Source organism: Lytechinus pictus, chromosome 1 (genome assembly GCF_037042905.1).
Source record: "Lytechinus pictus isolate F3 Inbred chromosome 1, Lp3.0, whole genome shotgun sequence".
Lineage (NCBI taxonomy): Eukaryota > Metazoa > Echinodermata > Echinoidea > Temnopleuroida > Toxopneustidae > Lytechinus > Lytechinus pictus.
In genome coordinates, this window is record NC_087245.1 from 27,516,567 (window position 1) to 27,527,377 (window position 10,811).

General features: G+C 37.8%; 1 protein-coding gene across 1 annotated transcript; it reads right to left on the reverse strand.

The window, feature by feature from the left end:
* Positions 1 to 5,568: 5,568 nt before the first annotated feature.
* LOC129274609 (myogenesis-regulating glycosidase-like) lies at positions 5,569 to 10,315 on the reverse strand. The gene is made up of 3 exons (XM_054911419.2): positions 10,216 to 10,315; positions 9,377 to 9,642; positions 5,569 to 8,708 (listed from the first exon to the last, which is right to left on the reverse strand). Exons 2-3 carry the CDS (start codon positions 9,617 to 9,619, stop codon positions 6,960 to 6,962), a joined length of 1,992 nt encoding a protein of 663 aa, XP_054767394.2. The 5' UTR covers positions 9,620 to 9,642; positions 10,216 to 10,315; the 3' UTR covers positions 5,569 to 6,959.
* Between the last annotated feature and the right edge of the window lie 496 nt (positions 10,316 to 10,811).

Genomic DNA, 10,811 nt, shown 5'->3' on the forward strand with positions numbered 1-10,811 from the left:
AATTTGGGACTACTTATAGGGGATAAGTAGTTCATTTGGCTGAGATTTTAAGTAGAAAACTGCATTTTTTTGTAATTTTTTCCCCAAAATTTAAAATTTTACAAAAACATGATTTTACATAATTCTATGAAAAATTATTCAATTACCTTGAAATGTTCCTGAAAAGTTTATTGATATACTATTATTATTTAGATGAAATCCCAACTCTGTATCATTGTTTTTAGCAAATTTATAAGGTGTCAAACTTGAATACTTCAATTTCAGAAATGTCGCTTTTTGTATGCATTTCCATAGATTAATACGTATAACATGTATAATACATGTATGTATATAATGTTTAGTTAAAACTTAAATGCAATTATCTCCGCTAGTTAATCACTTGCAGAGTTAAGAGTAGGCTTTTCTCTATCAGCTTAATAAAACAAAATGTTGGCACATCGAAGCCTAACATTTTCAGGGGGTGGGGGTGTCGAAGTCCCCCCCCCCCCCGTTGCTATATCATGTTGTTGTATATTGCCTATTTATTGGAAAATCACTATATTTGAAGCACCCATTGAGGCAAAAGACATTTCTGTTATACAGTACATCCACTTTAATTACTTTAAAACCACTTGGAGAGGAAAAGAGTAGGCATTGTTCTACCAGCTACATATAAATACATCAAAAGAAGTAGCACATCGAAGCCTACCCCTCTCGGGAAAGGGGGGGGGGGCTGTGGAAGTCACCCCTCCCCCTTTTGCTTATTGCTAATTTATTTGGAAATTCACCATTTTGGACCCAACATTGAGGCAAAAAAGCATTTCTGATATATAGTTCTGCCTTTTTTCACCCTTGAAACCACTTGGAGAGAAAAGAATAAAGGCTTTGCTTTAAACAGCTACAAATAAAGACATGCTCGAAAATAAAAGCATATCCCCATGAGAGGGCTGCTGAAATCACCCCACCCCTTTTTAATTATTACTTATTTGAAAATTCACAATTTTTGAGCCCCCATTGAGGCAAAAAGGCGGTTCTGATATATAGTTCTGCCACTATTACCGCTATGAAACTACTTGGATAGGAAAGAGTAGGCTTTCCTCTATCAGCTATATATAAAGAAGTGGCTCTACTATATACCAGAAACACCTTTTTCGCCTCAATGGGGGCTCCAAAATGGCGAGTTTTCCAATGAATTAGCAAAAATCGTAAAAAAGGTGGGGTAACATCTATAGTGCCCTGAAGTGGGTCAGGCTTCGATATGGCAGCAATACGACATATATAGCTGAAAAGGGGGAATCTACTCTCCAAACTCTTCCTCTCCATGCAAATGGTTTCAAGAAAATGAAATCGGGTGTTTATAAAGCAGAAGTGCATATTGCCTCAATGGGGGCTCACAAATTGTGAATTTTAAAATAATTAGGCAATAATGCAAAAGGGGTGGGATGGTTTGACAGCCGCCCAGATGGGTAAGCTTCAATGTGCCAGCACTTCTTTATAGGTAGCTGATAGAGCAAAGTATATTCTGTCATCCTTAATTGGTTTCAAGGCAGTAAAAGTGGCAGAACTATATATCAGAGATGCCTTTTTACCTCAATGGGGGCTCAAAAATTGTGAATTTTCCAATGAATAGGCAATAATGCAAAGGGGGAGGAGGTGATTTCGACAGACCCCAGAAGGGGGTAGGCTTTTACTTGCCAGCACATCTTTATAGCTGATAAAGCAAAGCCCATTCTTTCCTCTCTATAAGCGGTTTCGAGGCAATAAAAGTGGCAGAACTGTATATCAGAGACACCTTTTTGCTTCAATGGGGGCTCCAAAACGGTGAATTTTCAACAAGTAGCCAAATTCCGAAAATTAGTGGGGAAACTTTTACAGCCGTCTGCAGGAGATAGGCTTCGATTTGCCAACACTTCTTTATATGGAGCTAATAGAGCATAGCCTACTCTTTCCTCCCCAAGTCATTGCAAGAAAATAGAATTTGCTGTACTATGTAGTAGAAACGCCCTTTTGCCTTAATGAGTGATCCAAAATTGTGAATGTCCAATAAATAGTCAAATACCGAAAATTGGTGAGGTAAATTCTACAGCCCCCGAACATTCTGAAGGGGATAGGCTTCGATTTGCCAACACTTCTTTACAGCTGATAGAGCAAAGCCTACTCTTTCTTCTCCGAGTCATTGCAAGAAAATAAAATTGGCTGTGTATAGTAGAAACGCGCTTTTGCCTCAATGGGTGATCCAAAATGGTGAAATGTCCAATAAAATAGGCAATATACATGATATAGAGGGGGGGGGGGGTTGACTTAGACAGCCCCTGAGAGGGCTAGGGTTCGACGTGCCAGCGCCTATTTATATGTCGCTGGTAAACTCTACTCTACCCTACTCTTTCCTCTCTAAGTGGTTTCAAATCAATAAAATGGGGTTTACAACAAAGCACAAACGCTTTTTGGCCTCAATGTTGTGAATTTTCAAATAAATTGGCAATATTAAGCAAAAGCTCCCCCTCCCCAAGAGGGGTAGGCTTCGATGTGCCACTTCTTTAGATGTAGCTGGTAGAAAAAAGCCTACTCTTTCCTCTCCAAGTGGTTTCAAAGCAATCAAAGTGGCTGTACTGTATAGCAGAAATGCCTGTTTTTGCCTCCATGGGTGCTCCAAAAAACAGTTATTTTACTAACAAATAGGCAATATACAACAACATGATATAGCAACGGGGGGGGGGGACTTCGACACCCCCACCCCCTGAAAATGTTAGGCTTCGATGTGCCAACATTTTGTTTTATGTAGCTGATAGAGAAAAGCCTACTCTTAACTCTGCAAGTGATTAACTAGCGGAGATAATTGCATTTAAGTTTTAACTAAACATTATACATACATGTATTATACATGCATGTATCATGTACATGTTATACGTATTAATCTATGGAAATGCATACAAAAAGCGACATTTCTGAAATTGAAGTATTCAAGTTTGATACCTTATAAATTTGCTAAAAACAATGATACAGAGTTGGAATTTCATCCACATGATAATTGTATATCAATAAACTTTTCAGGAACATCTCAAGGTAATTGAATAATTTTTCATAGAATTATGTAAAATCATGTATTTGTAAAATTTTTAATTTTTGGGTAAAAATTACAAAAAATGGAGTTTTCTACTTAAAATCCCAGCCAAATGACCTACTTATCAAGTATAGATAGTACCAAATTGTAGGGAATTAATTTGGCTTTCATATAACACTAATATTATGGCAATTTAATGCTTATGTCAAAATCTATGTACGAAAATTCAAATTCTCGGAAAATATGGCGGCCATTTTGAAAAAAGCGTCCTCACAGGTTAATTTTCAGGATACAGCCTGTTTACTTCATATATTCATATTCAGCGTAAAAAACTGGTCTAGAGGCACTATGTGAAAATTTCTCCTTCTCCAAGTGGCACCTTGCTCAGTTATAACCCGGACTAATAGGGAGCATGGAGAAACAGAAAATTGGAGGAAAGAAGAAAAAAAGATATAGGAGAGAGGAAGAGAAAGCAAAGATAGATGCAATGCCAACAATATCAAATATTACATTACGAGTACAACATGCTATTATAAAAAGGAAAACGTTAAAAATGCAATTAAGAGACAAAATTGCAACTCTTCTATCATGTTATACGTCACTGTAATTGCACTACATGATTGCACTACAAGATTGCACTTAATACTGGTTTTTGTCTCACCTGCATAGCAGAGTGAGACTATAGGCGCCGCTTTTCCGACGGCGGCGGCGACGGCGGCGGCGGCGTCAACACCAAATCTTAACCTGAGGTTAAGTTTTTGAAATGACAGCATAACTTAGAAAGTATATAGACCTAGTTCATGAAACTTGGCCATAAGGTTAATCAAGTATTACTGAACATCCTGCCTGAGTTTCATGTCACATGACCAAGGTCAAAGGTCATTTAGGGTCAATGAACTTAGACCATGTTGGAGGAATCAACATCAAAATCTTAACCTAAGGTTAAGTTTTTGAAATTTCATCATAACTTAGAAAATATATGGACCTAGTTCATGAAACTTATACATAAGGTTAATCAAGTATCACTGAACATCCTGCTTGAGTTTCACATCACATGACCAAGGTCAAAGGTCATTTAGGGTCAATGAACTTTGGCCGAATTGGGGGTATCTGTTGAATTACCATCATAACTTTGAAAGTTTATGGATCTGATTCATGAAACTTGGACATAATAGTAATCAAGTATTACTGAACATCCTGTGCAAGTTTCAGGTCACATGATCAAGGTCAAAGGTCATTTAGGGTCAATGAACTTTGGCCAAATTGGGGTATTTGTTGAATTACAGCCATAAATTTGAAAGTGTGTTGGTCTAGTTCATAAAACTTGGACATAATAGTAATCAAGTATTACTGAACATCCTGTGCGAGTTTCAGGTCACATGATCAAGGTCAAAGGTCATGTAAGGTCAAAGAACTTTGGCCACGTTGGGGGTATTTGTTGAATTGCCATCATATCTCTATAAGTGTATTGGTCTAGTTCATAAAACGTGGAAATAAGAGTAACCAAGTATCACTGAACATCTTGTGCGAGTTATAGTAGTTTTCAAAATCAGCACTGCTGCTATATTGAATCGCGTGATGCAGGTGAGACGGCCAGAGGCATTCCACTTGTTATGTATATAAAGCATTCAAATATCAATTATACCATGTATTACCTTACTTCATAATCAAATTACTCAAGTGTTTTGTGTACTGCAAGATAGAAAAAGAAAGAAGAAAAAATGAATGAGAGAAAGGGAAAAAAGGTGATTGAGGAATATAGTATCGAGACAATGAAGGTGGACATGATAAGGTGATGACAGAGAGAAGAGGAGGAAAATGAAGATGAGAGAAAGAGAGAGCGGAGAGGGTATATAAGAGGAAAGATAGGGAAGGAGACAGAGTAAGAAATGAAGGAGAGGAACACTATACATGTACATATATCATACATTTCAATTAAGTAGCAACAGCTTATTATAACAATAACATGGGAAAAACTAGGGGAAGATAAAAAGAGAGAAGAAAAGGAAAGAAGGAGAGGGGTGACAGAGAAAAATAGGATACTAAGAGGAAAGAGGAAAGAGAGTGCAAGGCTTTCCCCGACATCATTACAAGGTATTAAGTGACTCAATAAGGTATGGAATAGGACCCCCCCCCCCTGTACCTTTCTGTTCAACATCTCACCACTGGGTATATGTACTGTATTTCTTAAGGCTGAAGAGTACCTATCATATAGAGTACCGAAGTGTGACGTCAGTTGCCATGGTGTCATGGCGAGCTGGTTGTCAATGACTTTGGCTCGTCTGAAAAATAGAATGCAAGCGATCAAATTCCGATAGCAGCCATTTTCTTCTATGAGAAACACACGCTTTCATTCGGCGTGTTCATTTGTTTAGAACCAGGCCGCCATGACATCATGGCAACTGACGTCATCGCTTCGGTACTCTATTGCTGTGGTAGAATTGTACATGAACTGTTGCAAAATGTAATTGACATAAAGAATTTGGGATCACACAATTAAAAAAAGAAGAATGTTGCAATCATATACATTTTGTTCACGAGGTTTTCAGTGTTTTTTATTACAAATTAAATGGTTGGTTTATGCGTACATAATAGATGTAAAAATGATAATCGAAATGTGATGTCGGCTATACATCTAGGTTACAAATATTTTTCACTTTGAAATTAAGAGCCATCTCCAATTTGATTTGAATAAATTGATAAAACACAAACACAAAGCTGAAGAAAAATAATCAAAATTTGACGCAATATAAGAAAGTTAATACTTCGCTTAAGCAAAAGAAAGAGTGAGCACACACATGCTGTTACTCGAACTGTGCATATATAATCGTTTTGTAGTACTAGATTATAGACATTTTCCTACTTTACAACATTTTTTTAAATCTGATCATTATTTTTGTTTGATTTCTCTTTATAAATTATTTTTAAAAATTGGGTCACATTTAATTAAAAAGGGACATTCTGTCCTAGTTACATTTGCACATAGACCATTTCAAATGCAATTGTCAGTTTGTCACCAATTTTGGCCCACGTGCATATGATGCATATATGACTACGTTGTAATAGTATTTATTTGTCTACATGTAGGTGTGCGAGGAAGGATGATGGTGCGTGTGTGTTTGTGAGGGTGTTTGCGTGTGTGTGTGTGAGTGATGTCATTTAAAAGGACGGATACAGAAAGAATAAAGGATAGGGATCGATTGTGTATATAACCATGATACCACATAAGATGCAAATCATTAACCGATGTCATGATAACATATTTGATTTGATTTTGATAGTATTCTATTTCTACATTTCAATAACAAAAGTATGTACAATCATAATAATTTTTCAACGTTACATAACAATATTAAAGGAAACATTTTCCAATATAATGATAACATAATCATTATTCTAATTTGAATATAAATTTTCTCTGTTTTGTTTATTGAAACATGAACTAGAAAACATAATAACATAATAAGCACAATATCGTCAATTGAAATGCGGTCAGGAGACTGCCATCTTAAAAGCATATCTAAAAGCATGATGTTAATAAGTCAAAAGATAACAATTGCCTTGTTTTTAATGTGAAGAGTGTATTAGTGTTTGTATACTGAATGACGGATGAATAATGATTTTTAAGCACATAGGAACTAAAGTAATTTGTCCCTGGTAAATTCAATTCCAAAGCTCATCCTTACCCGATTGACCCCCCCCCCCTTAGTATTTTTTCTCTTCTGAATGAACGAAAATATGCTTTGAAATTATTAGACAGGCCATTGACCATCTGATGGTTTGGAAGTGAAAAACATGAAATGGGATACCTATTGTTATCAAATAACATGGAAGAGGAATCAATCTCCCTGGTCTTGTCAGAACGATCATCATTTTCCAATTTTGCGGGAGCAGTGCATTGTTTGTAATTGCAAAACAGTTAATCATCCTGTTTGGTATAGTAAATAATTTCACCCAACTCACAGCTGACATCCCGAAGCCACGCCCTCCCTTCGTGCATAGTATTATGGATCATATCCCTCCATTGGCCCGCTGGAAGATACACATCACGTGATCGAGCATATTGATCTACAATAGGCGCCACCAGCATGTCATCTCCGACGAGGAACTGTGAATCGATGGTGAAGGTTTCAGGATCGGTTGGCGCTATCCACCACAAAGGTCGAACTAGAGGCTTCCCTTCTTTGATATATTCCGTCTCGGCGAGTATGATCATCTTCGGGGTGATGACGTTCTCGTGAAAGCTTGTCCATCGAAGAGCAATGTCAACGATCTCAGTGTCGTTGTACTGCCAGGGAGAAATTGAATATTGCATAGCGGGGAGGAATGCATTTATCTGCAGCCATCGGACGTAGAGTTCACGATCAGGAAAGATCGAAAAGAAGGGATACCCATTGCCTCCAATCATATCGGGTAAGACGTAAGAATAACCAAGCACACTGTATGTAAGGGCAGTAGTGACGAGTGTCTTTAGACCATTGTCCCAGCCCCAGTGGGAATCCTTGTCCATCATACGCAAGAATGTTGGCTGTCCCTGGTTCTCAAAGGATGACCTAACCTCTATCAGAGATCCTAGTTGTCCTGCGAGCTGAACCCACTTTGTTGTGTACTCACAAGGGTTGATCAGAGGCTCCTTGGTGTGGTAACTGCCAAGATACTGTGTTTCACCTGCATCGAATTTGAAGGAATCAATACCGTAATCTTCCTTTGCTTGCTCGAGCCTTCCAACAAACCAATCAACAGCTTCTGGGTTTGTGACATCGATCATCCCAGCTCGTGGTCCGTTCCACCAAAAGACTTCAGCAGTATTTCCATCAGAATCTTTCACCCAGTAGTCATTGTAGTCGCCAACTCTCCAGGCTTCTGTATCCTGGTTGGCGAATGGCGTGATCCAAAGAGTGACCCTGAAGCCGAGATCATGTAACTCATCTGTCATTCCTTTAGGATCAGGGAACTTCACGGGATCAAAAATAAAATCTCCAAAGTTTCTGTAAGAGTAACCATCATCTATCTCTATCTGGCTGTTGTTGAAACCGTTATCAATAATCTCATGTGCAAAAGCTAATACAGTATCATTAGTTATGAACTTTTTGTAACGAGCCCATGTAGACCAGACAGGTGATCTCATCATCCGGGTATCCGGCATACCGGATGGCTTCTTCACAAACCGCTTTGACATGTGCTCATGGACGGTTACGATATCTTTGGCGGTGCACACCTTATAATCCAAAATAGGTGGTTCATTGTTGGAATTGGGGTATGCTGTATAAGAGTCTTCATCGAGAGGATGCTGCCCTCTGAAGCAGATCATACCATCATTGCTTGCGTTGATGCTCACGTACAAAGGTGTGTTGTGGGACACCCTTACACCGACACCTTTCGAAGACACAAAGTATCGCTCTACCAGAGAACCATACCAAGTCGGATTCCGATACATATTAGCCGAGCCAAAGATAGTCATAGGTTCGTTCCATTCGTTGATTGGCCAGTGTTGGTCGAAGATGGCCGCTCCACCGTACCAGTGAGCGTCGTCGAGATCGTAGCAGTCTTGTAGGATGATGTTCTTTGCTGAAGCTCTCCATTGGAAATCGTGGCAGGTAACATTCTCGTCTTCTTCGATGCGAACCTCCAATTTGGCAACCGAAGGCCATTCGAAGCATTCGACAACCTGTCAATAAACAACCCAGATATTTCCAACATTGTAGGCGTATTTTAGATCTTAACTAGGAATTGAGTGTGCATGTACATTCTAAGGCATATTTAAAAGGGCGCATCTACGCATTGTGGCACCCGTGTCAAACAATGAAGTTACATCCCCCGATCCCCCCTCGCCGAAGGAAAATATAATCCTATCCCTAATAAATCTACGGTAGGGTATACGTATTGATTGGAAATGAGGAAAACTGGGGTAAAAACACATGGCTTGAAAATATCTTGATTTCCTTTTGAAGTTTTGACATTGGCCAAATATAGCTTGTCATGCTTTTTGCCAGGGACGGTGTTTAGAAAAAAAAACCAATAACCAATCAATCAACAATTTCACCATGCTACTTTTCAAAAAAAGATATAATCATGCGAAGGGAAAGGGGCACTTTACCTTAAATATTCTGAGAGGAAATGATAATGCAAAGGTGCAATGTGACCGAGTCTCACCGAGAAGTATAAACATTATTTTGTTGGTTGGAAATGTATTGGCGATTTTTATTAATATTATTTTATGTATATAAATTTTTTTTTGTTTTTTTTTTGGGGGGGGTAGCGAAACACCCTTATCATCATCACCAACATCATCATCATCATCGTTATTATTATTATTATTTTTATAATTATTATTACCGAGTCTTCCTTCGTGCATTGTGTTTGTTGGGCATCACTGTCATCAAACATCACTCCGGCTTGCCCCTTTATCATCCTCACATCTTCAGTATTTTTGATCTCGACAACGTCGTCGTTGAAAACAAGTAGGTAGTCGCGTCGAGGGTCCTCCTTGTCGGGGATGAGAAGGCCACAGAGAACGGCTGCTAGGATCGCCACGGTCAGTATACCGACCTTAACACCTAGCATTATTCCCTTCGACATCTTTCAAGATTTCCAAAGGCGCCCTGCAGTTTAACAAATAACTCTACATCAATAGCAATTCAATGTATGTAACAAAACAATAAATTAAAAACAGATATTATATACATTATAGAGTGAATCAGTAAGTATCATGGAATCATTACATCAAGTTATTCAGCGTATGACAATCAAAATTTTAATGATTTACAGGTTTTTATGCATGGTGGGACGTGCATTTTTTTTATATCACAAGGAAGCGAATTTAATAAGACGACAGCAACATATTCAAAATATTTTCTTTTATAATCCGTCCTTGGGCAGGGTATTTGAAGGGAACATTGTTCAGAATATCGTGTTTTATAAGTTACATTACGGTTGCAGATAAGTGGTTCCAGATAGGCTGGTGCTAAACCGTTTTGTATTTTGAAAGCAAGAACACAACATTGATATTTGATTCGTTCCTCCACTGTTTGCCATTTGAGCGTAGATAAAAATTCATGGATTCATTTTACACTATACAGTATAATTCCTTGTAAATGATAACAATAATATAAGCAGCAAATTTTAACGAAAATATCGGGCAATATCTGCAACACAAGTATCTCACAAAAACTTACCCAATATTTTGTATCCCTTTTCTGATTTAGGCCTGTTCACAACAAAACAATGATATCGTGATTAGCTCTCGCACACTTTTAATCGTTTAATCATGAGTACAAGACGTTTACGGGGACAAAGAGCACAAGTCAATAAGACCGTTTTATTTCAATTATTGATTTATTCTAAAGAGGTATAGATCAGTCCATGAGTGATTAAGATAAGACTGATTAGAAATATTCATTGATTGTCAATGGTTGTTGCAGGTTATATGGGAGCGCTGCAGTATATTCAATTCAATCTTGTTTTATTGTACATAGTGCGAAATTTTGTTTTACCCACATTATTTGTACAATAAACATTCCTTTCACATCTACGTTAGATAAACTACATAGATTACGTGTATAAACTCTTTGTAATTATACTTACAGTGACAAAAGAAAACAAAAACATTAAAATGTAGATTTTTTAAACACTGGCGTAACAAGGATTTTTTCATACACGGGGGGGGGGGGGGCTATGTATATACTGACTTGAAAAGGGACCTCTTATGATTGTTTGCTTAAAATTGATTATATTCTGACCTGAAAACTTGAAATCTCAATCACTTTTTGTA

Bases quoted from the DNA above. Each gene is read 5' to 3' on its own strand.
- LOC129274609 (XM_054911419.2), bottom strand. From the start codon at position 9,619: ATGTCGAAGGGAATAATGCTAGGTGTTAAGGTCGGTATACTGACCGTG. The intron at 8,709-9,376 runs GTAATAATAATT...GTTTATTGACAG, and splicing joins AATGCACGAAGGAAGACTCG to GTTGTCGAATGCTTCGAATG.